The sequence below is a fragment of the Notothenia rossii genome (genome assembly GCF_949606895.1).
Source record: "Notothenia rossii genome assembly, chromosome: 3".
Classification (NCBI taxonomy): domain Eukaryota; kingdom Metazoa; phylum Chordata; class Actinopteri; order Perciformes; family Nototheniidae; genus Notothenia; species Notothenia rossii.
Window position 1 is genome coordinate 40,043,810 of NC_136901.1, and position 15,905 is coordinate 40,059,714.

Sequence of the window (15,905 nt, forward strand, 5' to 3'; positions counted from 1 at the left end):
AACAAATTACATGTTCTTCAATACAAAGTCTGAGAGTAGAAATGACTGCATTATACGGATTTGCAATACAGAGAAGGAAAAAGTTGGTGCATGTACATTAGGACTGCTTGTTGACGAAAAACTCAATTGGAAGCACCATATAAATTATGTACAGACTAAACTGTCAAAAACAATAGGTATTTTGTATCATACTAAGACAGTTCTTGAAGAAAATATACTCTTTATAACAGTCGATTTCTCCATTACCTTTACTACTGCTCCGAAATATGGGGAAAAACGTAGCCTACTCAACAAATCTACAAAAAATAATAACATCCCAAAAACAAGTATTACGAATATTCTGTGGTGTTGGTAAATATGAACACACAACTCCCATATTTAAAAAAAACTCAATCTATTAAAAATGTGTTGAGATAGTACAGCTTAAAACAGTACTGATTATGCACAACATTTTCCATAAGAAAATGCCTAATAACATTCAAAAGCAGTTCCAAACCACAGCGTGAACATATGAATGTAAAAAAAGTCACAATGTTTATATGCAATTATGCATATATTATTATTATTCATTTGCCAAGTACATGTGTACCTATGTATATATGTATATATAGTATTTTAATTTCCAAAAAAAGATAGTAAACTGCTATTGACATGTGCAGAAAATGACCCTATATCTAGTTTTCGTATATATATATGCATTTATTATTTTCCTGCCCTAACTTTTATTAAATTTTTTCTCCTGTTTTCTTTATTTCTTTGTACTCCTTCATTTCTATACGTTTTTGACGCAATAATGCCGTGTATTAGGATAATGGAGAGGGCTACTTTCCACAAGCCCTCCCACTTCTACTAATTTTGTTCATCTTTGTGTGTATGAATTAAACTTTTTTTGTTTTTCGGATGAAGAAAAAAAAAAAAAAAAGACTTTCAGCTTGGGGGCTCCCTAGTGGCCGCGGGGGCCCTATGCCCCCGCATAGTCCGCTTATAGGAAGAAACGGCCCTGATAATGAATGTGAGTATTAGGTCAACGTCATGTATTTTTGTGTCTGCAAAAGTAAGTGAGAGTACTTCCACTTTTTCTGTAGAATGACCCAGCTACACTTTTTGTTATATTCCATGGAATGCTCTTAACATCCCGATAGCAATGAATATCTGAAGCGCTTTGACAAAAAATCCATTAAAAAATGTCATCTGTGGAAGCCGTAGAACTGTAAAAAGCACGACCAATCTTTTTATTATTAATAGCTACCCCTGACTTCAACTTATAAGATGTTCATATATGTTCTTGAATAAATAAATACAAAATAAAATAAAGGTTAATTCGTCAACTCTCGGAGACTCGGACACAGCTCGGCTATATCCGTCCGCGGTCACGTGATTTCCGATGGGGTTAAAAAAACAAAACACGGGCTAGCAAAAGGGCTGTAATGAAACTGAACAGAAAAGCCCAACTACCGCCTAAATTAACATGTTTAGCACACAAATGAGTCGGTGAATCATCAACAACAACACGGGGAACTAATGTTTGCTAGTCAACCAGACTTTTTTACACCATGAATTTAAGAGGACTCTTTCAGGACTTCAATCCCAGGTAATTAGCACTTTAGCTAACTGTGGAGCTAACGTTAGCTAGCATTGCTTGTCTGAAAATATGGCGAAGATGTGTGTTTTATACGTGTTAAACTGTATAAACATATGTATGCTATATGAACAGATTGCTATGTTTGTTATAAAGTAAGTGTAAAAACAGTAGCTAAAGCGAAAAAACCAAATCGGGCTAAACAAGGCCAAGCTAACATTCTAGCTAAGCTAAAGCTGGGGTTTTCTAGGCAAAGCTATCTTCACTTCGTATTGAATTGCAGCATAATTGCATTATTTTAATTACTTGCATGTGTTTTTAGCATCCATTCTTAGTTAATAGAGTAGCACATGCAGTTCTGGTATCACATTAAGCTTCACAGGCCCTCGAGAGCAACGGATCCACACTAACACAATACAAAAACACAGGGTAATACTTCACAATAAATAAAATATTGATAAGGGTTGCTCAGAAACTAGCCACAAGTTGTAATAATAATATAAAATACACGAAATATTAATCGTACCATTGTTGGATACCAATGCAGTCAAATACAATATGTTTAAGAAATAGTTTCAGTGAATTAAGTCAGATTTTCTCAATATTTGGTAGACTTTAGGAAGGTCAGTGGTATGGCTAGCTTAGTGGGTTTGTGTTGTGAAACATTTGAGCCTACTAGGTTACCTCTTTTCCATCTCATTTTAATTTCCATAATGCAGAATACTTTCCTTTTTATGTTATTTGCATTCAGGCTATCAACAGTCTCCTTTATCCTAGCTTTCAAGTTGGTCTGTTATGTTATTCCATCCTTCTAATTTCAGCACGTCTTTCCTATTTAAGCTTCTCTACCTTCCTGAATTTATGTTCAACCCACCCAAACTTTCCACACACCCTTTCCAGGTTGTATTGCATCCAGGAAAATCCTTCATTAACCTTACAAGAGTTTTCTTTCGATGCCTGTTAGCGGTGAAAACTCCAAACCTCTCAAGGGTACAAATAGGCTTTTACTTTATACATGTCCTTATCACAGTGTTTTCTTCTGCCCTGTGCTGCAGTAAGTTCCTGATCTACTCGTGTCTGCTGCTGTTCTCCGTGCTGCTCTCCCTGAGGCTGGATGGAGTCATCCAGTGGAGCTACTGGGCCGTGTTCACCCCCATCTGGCTGTGGAAGCTGCTGGTCATCATCGGGGCCTCTGTGGGCACCGGGGTCTGGGCACACAACCCCCAGTACAGGTAGGCACTCTCTCAGACATCATCATTGGGGGATTAGTTGTCAGCAGTGAGGTATTAATGAGGCCACTGTGGTTCAATCCCATTAAGGCTACACATGCTGCCAGAAAAACATCACAATAAATGATTTAGTTACTCAAGCAGAACAATCGCTATCTAGTTATTTTCCATGTCAACACCAGCAGTTAGGAAGGTAGTTGTTAAAGTTACCTAAATGCTAACAGAATCAGAATGTACACATAGGATGAGTTTGCCTTGGTGTATATGGTGCATACATAAACAGTTGATGAAAACAAATTGTAAGGAAAAACACCCAAAAATAAAAACCTATTATACATACACGGCATGTAGAAAGTTATTTACATGAAATATACATATACCAAATAAACAATATCCAGTATACTATTACTAAATACTCAGAATAATAAAATATGTGCAGAAAAAACAAGACTTTTCCACTAAATCCCATTCTTAATGAATTCTTACTATTTCTATAAAAAATGTCTATTTGACTATATGTAAGATGTTGGTGACAATGAAAATATTTGCAGCTGTTAGAGTAGGCTCTGCTTGTATTAATATAATACCTATATATAGCAGGTGTCATGCTAGTGCTAGTAATGCTAATAGTCAGGAATATATACAGAATACACAGCTGGATGTATGATATGAATCTGTATGTACAGACAATATTGTGGATTCAGCCCAAAAAGTTGGTAACTTACTGGTGTTCATTTCTTGTTTTAGCAATCAAACACATAAAACGACCCCTAACTGTAATGCAACATATTGAAAAGACAATATCTGTAATCCCACATAAGTCTTATGACGTTGATTATATGCTTATAATATCTTCTTTATATATTAAGCTTTATTGTATGGGAAGTGTCTGTTTGGTTCGCTTTCTAAATCATGAAAGTATGCAGCATTACATTTCATTAGTGTCAGTATGAACTGGTACTTTTAAGCTAAGGTACGTTTATACAGAGGCAATTCAAAGTGCTTTAAATCATCATTAACACTTAATAAGAAGGCAACCTAAAGGAACACAATAAATACACATAATGGAATAACAGATTCATAAAAACCATGCATAAAAGAGATACAGAATAGTTTCAAAACAACATCGTCTCATTTAGTTATTATATGTGTCTTGTAAACTAGTTATTTTAGGCCTTACAGTGGTGATTTTGACGCTTCTCACACCACCAAAAAGCCCCAAATGTCTTCCATATCTTTGTTTAATTTGACTCTTGTTATTTCTCCTCCCTCAGGGCTGAAGGGGAGACATGTGTGGAGTTCAAAGCCATGCTGATCGCGGTGGGTCTGCACGTCCTACTGCTGATGTTCGAGGTGTTGGTGTGCGACCGCGTGGCCAGAGGAGACTACTTCTGGCTCCTCGTCTTCATGCCGCTCTTCTTCGTTTCGCCCGTCTCCGTGGCAGCCTGCGTTTGGGGCTTCAGACACGACCGCTCCCTCGAGGTGGGGGCTGCATTTCAAGATTCAAGGATTCAAGGCTTTTATTGTCATTTGTACATAGCCACAGTGTAGGTATGCAGGGCCGGTCCGTAGCACTGGCGTTATAGATGCCCGCCTAGGGCGCCAGATCTGTTAGAAAAACATTTATGACCGTTGGTGCTCATCCTAATTTTCGGCCTTGATGTAACAATATTCATAATTAAGTAAATGTAACACCCTTTTCACCCCGGTTACTCGTTTCATTTGCCCTGTACGATGGGCGCTGTAAGTGATGAAAGTGGGGGATGTTGGCTTATCTGGCGCCCGCAGCTCACAGCCAAAGTGCGAGTGAGCGAGGGAGAGAGGGAGGGTGCACCGGTACCAGCGCTGTTGTTTTTAGCATCTGGTGCTAGCTGCTCTAACGGAAGAAGAAGATGTTTCTACAAGGATGTGGAGGGAGAGTCCTCTCCAGTCAGACTGAGAGGCTAATAACTACAGCTCAGTGAGGTAAAGGACTCCGAGTGTTTAGATAGTTCACTTTATTCGTAAGTTATCTCAGTGGGTCTCAAACGGTTGATCACAATTTATGTAAACACATATTTCCAAGGCACTCCTTTGTAATTATTGGGATAACCAGGTTTGAAATCATTTCAATGACAGTAAACCAAAAATATTGTTTTAAACTGGAGAGATTAAAAAAAATGCACAAATAAATAAATGTTAACTAGGTCAAATAAGATATAAATGAACAACAAAAGTTATAAAAAAGTTACATGTATTTGTTATTGGCTATGGTAGGTTATTGTTTATGTTCACATAATTATTTGATTATTAAAATGTAAACCGATCTTTTTCAAATTGGTGTTTTAGAGTTGTACCCCCTAGATCAGGTCTCTAGTAATTGTGTGCTCAAAGTGCACCAGATTGAAGCATTTTACTTTAAAATATTCAAAAAAGTCTTACCTCTGGACCCCCCTAGAGGATGTGACGTGCACCCCCCATTCTATTGTGTATTCCTTGGATACCCTATTGATCTTTATATTTTTTCTATTGTACGATTCTCCGCCAGCTCAAATCTCGCCTAGGGCTGCAAATTGTCTGGAGCCGGCCCTGTAGGTATGAAAATGAACATCTTAGGTCACAGGCTCCTCCAACAGTGCAACACAATAAAACAGATATTAGTAAAGTAAATGCAAATAAAATAGAATATAGTAGACATTGTGCAGAATAGTCTATATTACTAACTAACTAACTAATTGGAATATGGAGTTCTCTGTGGATTTGAACACCGCCTGTCTATTATTGTGCAGATAAAGATATATCAACAACTGGAGTTATGCATAAATATGTTTTGCATGTTTTGATTAGATATGTTTAAGTGTGTTCTTATTTGTGCAAGTTGGGAGGTTCATTTTCAACAGGAAGCAGCGTATTAGATAGATAGACAGACAGACAGATAGATAGATAGATAGATAGATAGACAGGTAGATAGATGGATAGATAGATAGATAGATAAATAGATGGATAGATAGACAGGTAGATAGATGGATAGACAGGTAGGTAGATAGATAGATAGATAGATAGATAGACAGGTAGATAGATGGATAGATGGATAAATAGACAGGTAGATAGATAGATAGATAGACAGATAGACAGGTAGATAGATAGACAGGTAGATAGATAGATAGATAGATAGACAGGTAGATAGATAGATAGATAGATAGACAGACAGACAGACAGACAGACAGACAGACAGACAGACAGACAGACAGACAGACAGACAGACAGACAGACAGACAGACAGACAGACAGACAGACAGACAGACAGACAGACAGACAGACAGGTAGATAGACAGGTAGGTAGATGGATAGATAGACAGGTAGATAGATAGATAGACAGGTAGGTAGATGGATAGATGGATAGAACAAATATAACGCAGGATATTATTGTGCAAGAAGTTGATTATTCAATATTAAAATGAATATAAATAATCAATTTCTTGCACAATAATATCCTGCGTTATATTTGTTGACTTAAACTCCCATTTACATTTATATTAATTTTAATATTGAATAGTTAAGATAAACAACAACCCTTTACTTTCTCCATGCAAAACAGCATTTGACAGTTTAATGTCTGCTTCCTCGCTCACCTGCCGCCATTTACTGCAGAAAATACCAAATCAAGATGCTTTCTTTGTAACAATGTCCGTGTTGAGTGCTACTATATTGATGTTTGTCTCCTCTTCCTCTCCTCAGCTGGAAGTGTTGTGTTCAGTGAATATTCTCCAGTTCATCTTCATCGCTCTGAGGCTGGACCGGATCATCACCTGGCCCTGGCTGGTGAGATATCACACAAACACACTTAGGGGTGGGCGATATTGAAAAATATAATATCACGATATTCTTCAAGCAGTATCACGATAGACGATATTTATCACGATATTTTTTCATGTCAGTTATTATGGTTATTTTTCAAGTTACTTAACAGTACAACCACCTGCAAGGTAACAAAAGTTAATTTTGTCGTAGTTGGTTTCCACCGCAGTATTTGCATGGATATAAGCCCCGCCCCCTCTCCAGCGCGTCCTGTTTGAGTGACAGGAGTAAACACAGCTGACAGCCGCGGTGAAACTCCAGCGATTGTAGCGATGAGAATATTCGCATCGCGTCCGTTGTGAACGCAGCATAATGCAGCTCAGAAACCACTGTTCTGACGCTTTTAAAGCAACTTCGAGATTTTAACAGTCAGGGCAGGGCTCGAAATTAACTTTTTTCCTCAGTGTCCCACAACTGTCCCGAATTGTACTTTGTATTGTCCCGGATATAACCAGCAGGGTCCCAAATTTAAATGGATATCGTCGCCCCCCCAATTATGCAGAATACATATCATTTGATACTTTTTTGTCACTTAATCATCACACCATAGACTCTGGTCCACAGGGGCACGCAGGCCATGGAGGCCGTAGGACGTACAATTATTCACTCACAGTGAGTGCAAATTCTATGACTGAGTGACTCTCTGTATCACGATAGATATGATATCTCTGAAAAGGAATATCGTGGAGACCTAATATCGTCTCCACGATATATATCGTCATATCGCCAGCCCCTACTTCAATTACACAAGTGTTCATTGGGCTTCACAGTGAGAGGTGCAATCTGCAGAGGAAGTAGAATGGAATCAAGAACATTTACTATAATACAATATTGAGATACTTGTGCTTTGTCTGTACCTTTTAGGGATCTTGTTTTTGCTTCTTAATAATCCTCTTTATTGTGTGTGTGTGTGTGTGTGTGTGTGTGTGTGTGTGTGTGTGTGTGTGTGTGTGTGTGTGTGTGTGTGTGTGTGTGTGTGTGTGTGTGTGTGTGTGTGTGTGTGTGTGTGTGTGTGTGTGTGTGTGTGTGTGTGTGTGTGTGTGTGTGTGTGTGTGTGTGTGTGTTTCAGGTGGTGTGTGTCCCGCTGTGGATCCTGATGTCCTTCCTCTGCCTCGTCGTCCTTTATTACATCATCTGGTCCGTCCTCTTCCTCCGCTCCATCGACATCATCGCCGAGCAACGCCGGACTCACATCACCATGGCGATCAGCTGGATGACCATCGTCGTCCCTCTTCTCACCTTCGAAGTGAGTCGGCACCTTTTGAAAAAAAGTTTGTCTCATTAGGTTGTCAAAAATAACACAATAGAGAAAATGTATAATTTCCCCTCAATGAAGTACTACTTCTTCTTCTTTAAATTGTAATTTATTTAATATTTTCACTTAATTTGTATTTATTTTAATGTAACTGTTTTCAGCCTAAAGAAGTAAATCCGAGTTCTAGTGCCTGCCTCACTAAATTAGAAATATTGGATTATAATTTAATAGAAAAGTTGGATATATAGTAAATTTCTTTCATAATTAAATGTATGTGGCTGTGGCTGTTGGTTCGAACCCAGCCCCCTGAGCCTGTGTGTGTGTGTGTGAGTGTGAGTGTTAGCTTCCCTAGAGCAAGAGGTACTGCTCTGCATGAATGAGGGTACAGTCCATTTACCATTTAGCCTGCCCCCTGCTGGCCGAAAATATGTACAGGCCTTATATATATATATAAAATGGTTCATATTGTCTGATAGCTGAGTTTCTTCCCGTTAAGTGGGTATGACACATTCATAGTTTGTTAAATGTTAGGAAGTCCTGAGACACAGTTTCGTGAAAAAAAAAAGCCCGGTAGCCCCGTCTTAACAGGTTACATTGCAAACAAGATGGCCTGGAAATGATGAAAGCATTATGATTTGATCAAATAGAATATGTGGTGGTGAAGCATCTCAAATGTTATTTTAGGGGCATTGCATGAGAACAGTAGTAGACTGTAAATATAACCCAACTTATAAGACGCAGCTTATGTCATAATATGAACGTGTCTCCATTTTGTGGCTTTAATTATTTAGATGCAATCACTGAAATAACTAGGTGATCAAAATACTGTGTGTAACACCTCTCTATTTTATACACACTGTTGGAGATAAATGTTCAAACTGGAGCCACAGACCACGAGGAGACAAGAGTTGTAATTTCTTTGCGTTTGTGTTTAATACGTGTTATCTCACTGTTCAGATCCTTCTGGTGCACAAGCTGGACGGCCACAACAGCCTGAGCTACGTGTGTGTGTTCGTGCCTCTGTGGCTCTCGCTGCTCACACTCATGGCCACCACCTTTGGTCAGAAGGGAGGAAACCACTGTGAGTGTCTACAGAATGAACAGATCCTTTACTCAAGTAGAAGTACAGATACTCCCGTTTAAAAATACTCTGGTAGAAGTAATGACTAAACTTCTTTACTCAAGTGAAAGTAAAGAGGCTTTGAAATGTACTTCAGTAAAAAGTACCCATAACACGCAATGACTCTAAATAATAATGATCACGCCACCAAACACACATTCAAACTAAAGGAACCAGCCTGTTTGGAAAATGAGAGAAGTAGAAAGTACAGGTATTTGTGTTCAACATGTAAGAAGTAGAAAGTACAGGTATTTGTGTTCAACATGTAAGAAGTAGAAAGTACAGGTATTTGGGTTCAACATGTAAGAAGTAGAAAGTACAGGGATTTGGGTTCAACATGTAAGAAGTAGAAAGTACAGGTATTTGTGTTCAACATGTAAGAAGTAGAAAGTACAGGGATTTGGGTTCAACATGTAAGAAGTAGAAAGTACAGGTATTTGTGTTCAACATGTAAGAAGTAGAAAGTACAGGTATTTGGGTTCAACATGTAAGAAGTAAAAAGTACAGGTATTTGTGTTCAAAATGTAAGAAGTAGAAAGTACAGGTATTTGTGTTCAACATGTAAGAAGTAGAAAGTACAGGTATTTGTGTTCAACATGTAAGAAGTAGAAAGTACAGGTATTTGTGTTCAACATGTAAGAAGTAGAAAGTACAGGGATTTGGGTTCAACATGTAAGAAGTAGAAAGTACAGGTATTTGTGTTCAACATGTAAGAAGTAGAAAGTACAGGTATTTGTGTTCAACATGTAAGAAGTAGAAAGTACAGGTATTTGTGTTCAACATGTAAGAAGTAGAAAGTACAGGTATTTGTGTTCAACATGTAAGAAGTAGAAAGTACAGGTATTTGTTTTCAACATGTAAGAAGTAGAAAGTACAGGGATTTGGGTTCAACATGTAAGAAGTAGAAAGTACAGGTATTTGTGTTCAACATGTAAGAAGTAGAAAGTACAGGTATTTGTGTTCAACATGTAAGAAGTAGAAAGTACAGGTATTTGTGTTCAACATGTAAGAAGTAGAAAGTACAGGGATTTGGGTTCAACATGTAAGAAGTAGAAAGTACAGGTATTTGAGTTCAACATGTAAGAAGTAGAAAGTACAGGTATTTGTGTTCAACATGTAAGAAGTAGAAAGTACAGGTATTTGTGTTCAACATGTAAGAAGTAGAAAGTACAGGTATTTGTGTTCAACATGTGAGAAGTAGAAAGTACAGGTATTTGTGTTCAAAATGTAAGAAGTCAAAGTAAAAAGTCGTCAGAAAATTAAGTATTGGAGTAAAGTACTGATACCAGAAACATGTACTTCAGTACAGTAACAAAGTATTTGTACTCCTCTGAATATATTTCATTATTTCCCCTCTGTTAACTCTTCCTGTCGTGATGTTTCCCACAGGGTGGTTCGGCATCCGTAAGGACTTCTGCCACTTCCTGTTGGAGCTCCTCCCCTTCCTGCGTGAGTACGGCAACGTGTCCTACGACCTGCAGCGCAGCGAGGACCCCGAGGCGGCGGAGGACCTGCCCGTCCCCGAGCCGCCGCCCAAAATCGCCCCCATGTTCCACAAAAAGACGGGCGTGGTGATCACTCAGAGCCCCGGGAAGTACTTTGTCCCGCCGCCTAAACTCTGCATCGACATGCCCGACTAAACTTATTTAAGCAAAGACTTCTGGACTCATGGAGCGAGGACATTTACCTGAAGATGCTCCTTTACCTAAACTTTTCCAGAGCAACACATCTGAGCCTAAATGGGGAAAATGTGGATCCAGAATCTTCTTATATTTTGACGTTAATACCACCCTGCTTAAATCTGTGGAGGATATGGACCCTAAAGGAAGTCTTCAGATTCTCTGGGATATAAACTTTTACTCATGAGAGATGACGGATCTACGTGTATTAGCTTATTTGACTTTTTTAGCGAATCGAAAGCAAAGATGGCGCTTGTCTTGCTTCGTGATGGGGACCATTGGAGAGCTTGAATTGGGGGTCTCTTTTCACCAGAAAAAAGAGGGAAGTGGAGTTAAAAAAGTATGTTTTCCAGGTCTGTTTTAGTTCAATACTTCCACACACACGTATACAAATTAAGAATTATTCGTCTTTAAATCATTCTGTGTGAATATTGTCTTAAAACACACCTGAAAAAAAAAACCTCCTTTTAGATGAGAATGATAGAAATGGCACTTTGTTAGTCAACATGAGTCCTGTCTGAACCGACATTTCTTTTGTATTCCTGTTTATTTTTGTTGTTGTAAATAACCAACGATGTCACGTTAGGGACCAGAGTGGAGATGGCAGGGTTGAAGACTAGAAAATAATTGCAAACAATCACCCCCCCTTTATTCTTATTCAACTTGTAAGAGTCAACAGAATAAATAAATACCTTAAAATAAGCCTTTTTTTAAAGGTTTTCTTATGTGGATGATTTACCGTGCAGCTTTCACAGTATTGTTATTATTATTATAGCAGACTGTAGAGGATAAAAAAAGCTTTGCATTGCCCCTTTAGGTGCACCAATTCAAATCCTACACATATCAGCTTTCCCTGGCTCACACAAGAACAACTAAATACTCTTTTACATCCAAACCTTCTTACTAGTACATATAACACCTGTATGTGTTTGCACATTGCCTAGACCCTCCATAAAAACGCGGGCAAAAATCCTTGATTATGCGATTAAACATGCAGGGTTTTTATGTGATTTTATGCGGTGAAATATGCGGAGAGTTGCGAAATATGCGGGAAAAAATAAAAACAATTTTTTTAAATATTGGGCTGTCTTATTTATTCTCTCTCACACACAACCTGCCACTAACGTTAAACCCCTTTACTATTCAATTAAACACATTCAATATTTATTTATTGTAAAAGCAATTGGGCTATTTTAATCTCACACCCCCCCCCCCCCCCCACACACACTCTCCGCCTCATTTTGTTTTCATTTACTCGTTCGTTATCTGACCAGCTTCAATCTTGTAGGCTACTCACTTCGTTTCTTGTAGCCCTCGAAAGGGTTTTGGAGGTTGATGCCTCGGTAAACGTGTGTTGTTTGGCTTTCTTGTCCGCAGCAGCAGAAAGCATTTTCGAATGTTTGAATGAATCAAAGTGGGTCGCCACCGTCGATTTTCTCTTATGCTCCAACACACAGTTGCACGGGGTGCAGAATAGTTTCCCCCCCACTTTTTGCCCGGTCTTTAGTAGAAATGTTCGTCGGTAAATGAGATGGATTAGATTTTTTCATCTTGGTGTTTTCTCTATCGTGCGAGCTCCACACGTTCACTCTATACGGTGTTGTTTACATTATGTGATGCGCGAGCTGATGACGTCACGTCAAGACGAGTTAACTTTTTTTTTTCCTCAACTTTGTGGAAAAATGCGGGGATTATGCGGCCTTTTAAAAATCTGCGCCATTTTGCTGATTATGCGGTAAATCGTTTTTCTGGAGGGTCTAATTGCCAGCGTTATCTCAATTTTACTTTTTTGGATTTCCTTCCACAACCTAACTGCTTTGTGTACATTTATTTTACATGACTTCCTTTAATTTCTTCCATTCTACTGGCCTGATTTCCTCATCACACTTTTCTTTAATGTCACAGAATCCTGGGTTTTTTCTTCTTGTATTAGCTGCGGGACTCCCAGAAGTCTCTGCTGTTTGTCTATATATTTATTTTAGAATAAACTATGAAAGAATGACATCATTATGTTACAATCAGTTTATGTGTTTATTCAGTTTCATTCCACCACTTAAAGGTGCGCTAGAATTTGAAAATACACAGCCGGAAAAGATCTGCCACTTCCTTCCAGAGCCCCTCCTCCAACACACACGAACGTGCACCTGACCAATCAGGGCACGAGATAAGTTTGTGGACAGATGGAAGGCTGACAGGCAGGTAGGCCATCCAGTTACTTTAGCCGGGCCGGCTCAGATGATTGGTCGTGATTTTTACAGTACTACGGCTTCCACAGATGACATTTTTTTATGGATTTTTTGTCAAAGCACTTCAGATATTCATTGCTATCGGGATGTTAAGAGCATTCCATGGAATATAACAAAAAGTGTATCTCGAGCCGGTTTCTCAAACTTACCCCACCTTTAAGTTATGCAATTAGGTTCATTTACTGAAGGAGGAGGGAGGAGGAGTAAGAGGTCCCTCACAGGGAAAATACTTTCTCACACATTCAAAAATACCTGCTGTACTTGAATGGATTATTTCCATTTTATGTATCTTTGTACTTGTTACTCAACTACATCCAATTGACCAATCAGAATCGAGTATTCAACTAAGCCATGTAATAAGCCAAAAATAACCATAAGATCCCAATTGGGATATTGTCTCTAGCGGCGGTTCCCAACCTGTGGGCCGCGGCCCCCTAGTGGTCCGTGAATGATTGCAAGTGGGCCGCCAAATCATTTCTTTTATTTTGTACAGGCTAAAGACACAAACCTGGACATACCAATAACATATAGGATATGACATTCCCATCTCAGACAACAACTAAACAAAAACAGAAGAAATAAAGAAAGGGAGGATCACTTCAACATTTCACAAAAAAAATAGGTTGACGACCAAATGCCACCAAAAACACAACATGGCATATGTATTGTTCCTTTGATCCCACTCTTCGTAGAGCTAATTATTTCCCATTTCATGGCGTGTTGAGCCACCCTTTCATTTTTTTTGGCAATAATGTTTTCCAAAATAAATTGTATTTTTAATTACTCTTCAAACACCTTAAATTAAGATTACTGCTAAAATGGACTTTTAGAAATATGTATTTTAGCCAGAAGAATAGTTGTATTTATTAACTGTGTGCAGTCTTCATCTAAAAGCCCAAATAAAATATTATAGGGTGTAAACGCACATACGTCTATAGAGTATGCCAAAGCAAATTCATAATATATGACTTAATCATTTAAAAAACTGCTTTAAAAAAAGATTGTTCAAAACAAATTTCTTTACAGGAGAAACAAATAAATACATTAATAAATATAAAACTTAGAACCTACATAAATAAATTATAAAATTGTTAAAAAAGCCCTGATTATTAATAAACGAACATGTTTAAAATAGCTTAATATTCATATTTATATTTGTTGTAATTATTATTATAATTGTATTATTATTTATTTATTTATTTATTAAAGGGCCCATGTCATGGCCATTTCTACTGATCATAATTCCATTGTTGAGCTATACTAGAATAGGTTTATATTGTGCAATTTTCCAAACTCACATTGGTTTCTCATACAGCATCTCTGTAAAGTATGTGTATTCACCTATGGTATTCACTCTCTGTCCTAAACGGTTGTTGGAGCTCCTGCCCCACCTCCCTGTGAGCCCAGTGTGCTCCGATTGGTCAGCTCGGCCACTCTGTTCTGATTAGTGAACCACCAGAGAGGCTCCGCCCATGTCTAACACAGTGCTTTTTTCGGCTCTGAGCGGAACATCAACAATGACATGTTATAGTAGCAAATAATTCAGGGAAGAAAGGCTACTGAGTATTTCCATCCAACTTTATTTTTAGAAATGTACAAAATGAACATGTGTAAATATACATATATACACTGTATATCATCCATTCCTCCCCTTATAGGCGTTTTCGGCATCTTGCCTATCGCAGCTTTGTAAGCTGGTGCTGGGGCTTTTTAGGACGAGGCATCAGAGTGGTCATCCCATCATGTGTTGTCCGCCGGATACGCCAGGAGTTTCCTGATCTGGCTGGATGAAATCAAATGCAAATCACAAAATGTTAGAGAAACTTAGTTGTTTTATGTTCGTTAGCTTGCCAGCTAGATTAATATGCTAACCTACGTTTACTAGTTGTTCAGTGTAATATGCCAACCTACTACGAACAACAGCTAGTGGTTCATATTAGGCTAGCAAGAACATGTTTACAATTGCAATCTTATACGGGTAGTCTGCTATGTTCGGTCAGTCATTGTAGCTGGCATAAAAACAATGTTTTCCCTGGCAAACTCATGTCTAGCTCTTGGTAGCCTTCTTGTTTAGCTCGGTAGCATACACGCTAGGAATGCCAACTATAATGTAATTAAGTTTCGCAACTGACTGTACGGTAAATCACCCGGAGTATACTGTCTATGAGTATTTCGTGTGTGAATGCAGACATTCTCCTGCTATGAGATACATGTAAGGTCATCTGCTGACATTGGAGTTGATATATGGAAACGCTAGCAACTTAGTTAGCCCAGTTAGCACTGTGTCAATGGCTTAGCAGCCTGAAGAACATTTAACCATTTAAACAGTAGTGGTAGATACCTTGTTTGTTTTAAACATCATAAATACACAAACAACAATGAATACTTACAGGTTGTGTACCCGAATCTCCCGCTGGTCCAAACAAAGTAGGAACAGCATTGTTCTTCAGTGTCCTATGCTGTACATATCCGGCATGAATCGCTGAAAGGTTTGTGAAGCTTTGTTTTGTGAAATGCTGGCAGAGGGTGTGGCCTCTGGGTATTCACACGTCACAGTACCCAGGAAGTAAACAATGGAAAATGAGAAATCTCCAACGAGGCGTTTTGGGGCAGCATAGGCCCTTTCTCATTTCTCTAACTCCCCTCCTCGACTCCTATCCTCGAGACTTAGTGCCGCCCACAGGAGATGCGAGCGGAGGAGCCGAGGAGGGGAACCGAGGAGAGAGGAGGAGAAGCAGCAGGCGGTTAGAGAAATGAGAACTCCTCTCCTCTGAGCGGTCATTTTAAAGAGACGTCCATTAATGATGACAGGAGGCACAGCAGCACTCTATCTGATGGACAGATGTGTTCATGACGACTTATATATTTACTTTTAATTCATTCACAGTGCGGTATGAGACAATAACAGGCTACAGATGCGGACACACACACACATACACACACACACACACACACACACA

At 38.7% G+C, this 15,905-nt stretch overlaps 1 protein-coding gene across 2 annotated transcripts; it reads left to right on the forward strand.

The window, feature by feature from the left end:
* The first annotated feature begins 1,369 nt into the window (after positions 1 to 1,369).
* On the forward strand, positions 1,370 to 11,776 carry tmem185 (transmembrane protein 185). 2 transcript variants are annotated; one of them, XM_079673162.1, is made up of 7 exons: positions 1,370 to 1,591; positions 2,635 to 2,811; positions 4,083 to 4,290; positions 6,526 to 6,609; positions 7,715 to 7,891; positions 8,858 to 8,981; positions 10,410 to 11,776. In XM_079673162.1, exons 1-7 carry the CDS (start codon positions 1,554 to 1,556, stop codon positions 10,658 to 10,660), a joined length of 1,059 nt encoding a protein of 352 aa, XP_079529288.1. In that variant the 5' UTR covers positions 1,370 to 1,553; the 3' UTR covers positions 10,661 to 11,776. The 2 variants fall into 2 exon arrangements, with proteins under 2 accessions (XP_079529288.1, XP_079529289.1); XM_079673163.1 differs by lacking the exon at positions 8,858 to 8,981.
* Positions 11,777 to 15,905: the final 4,129 nt, after the last annotated feature.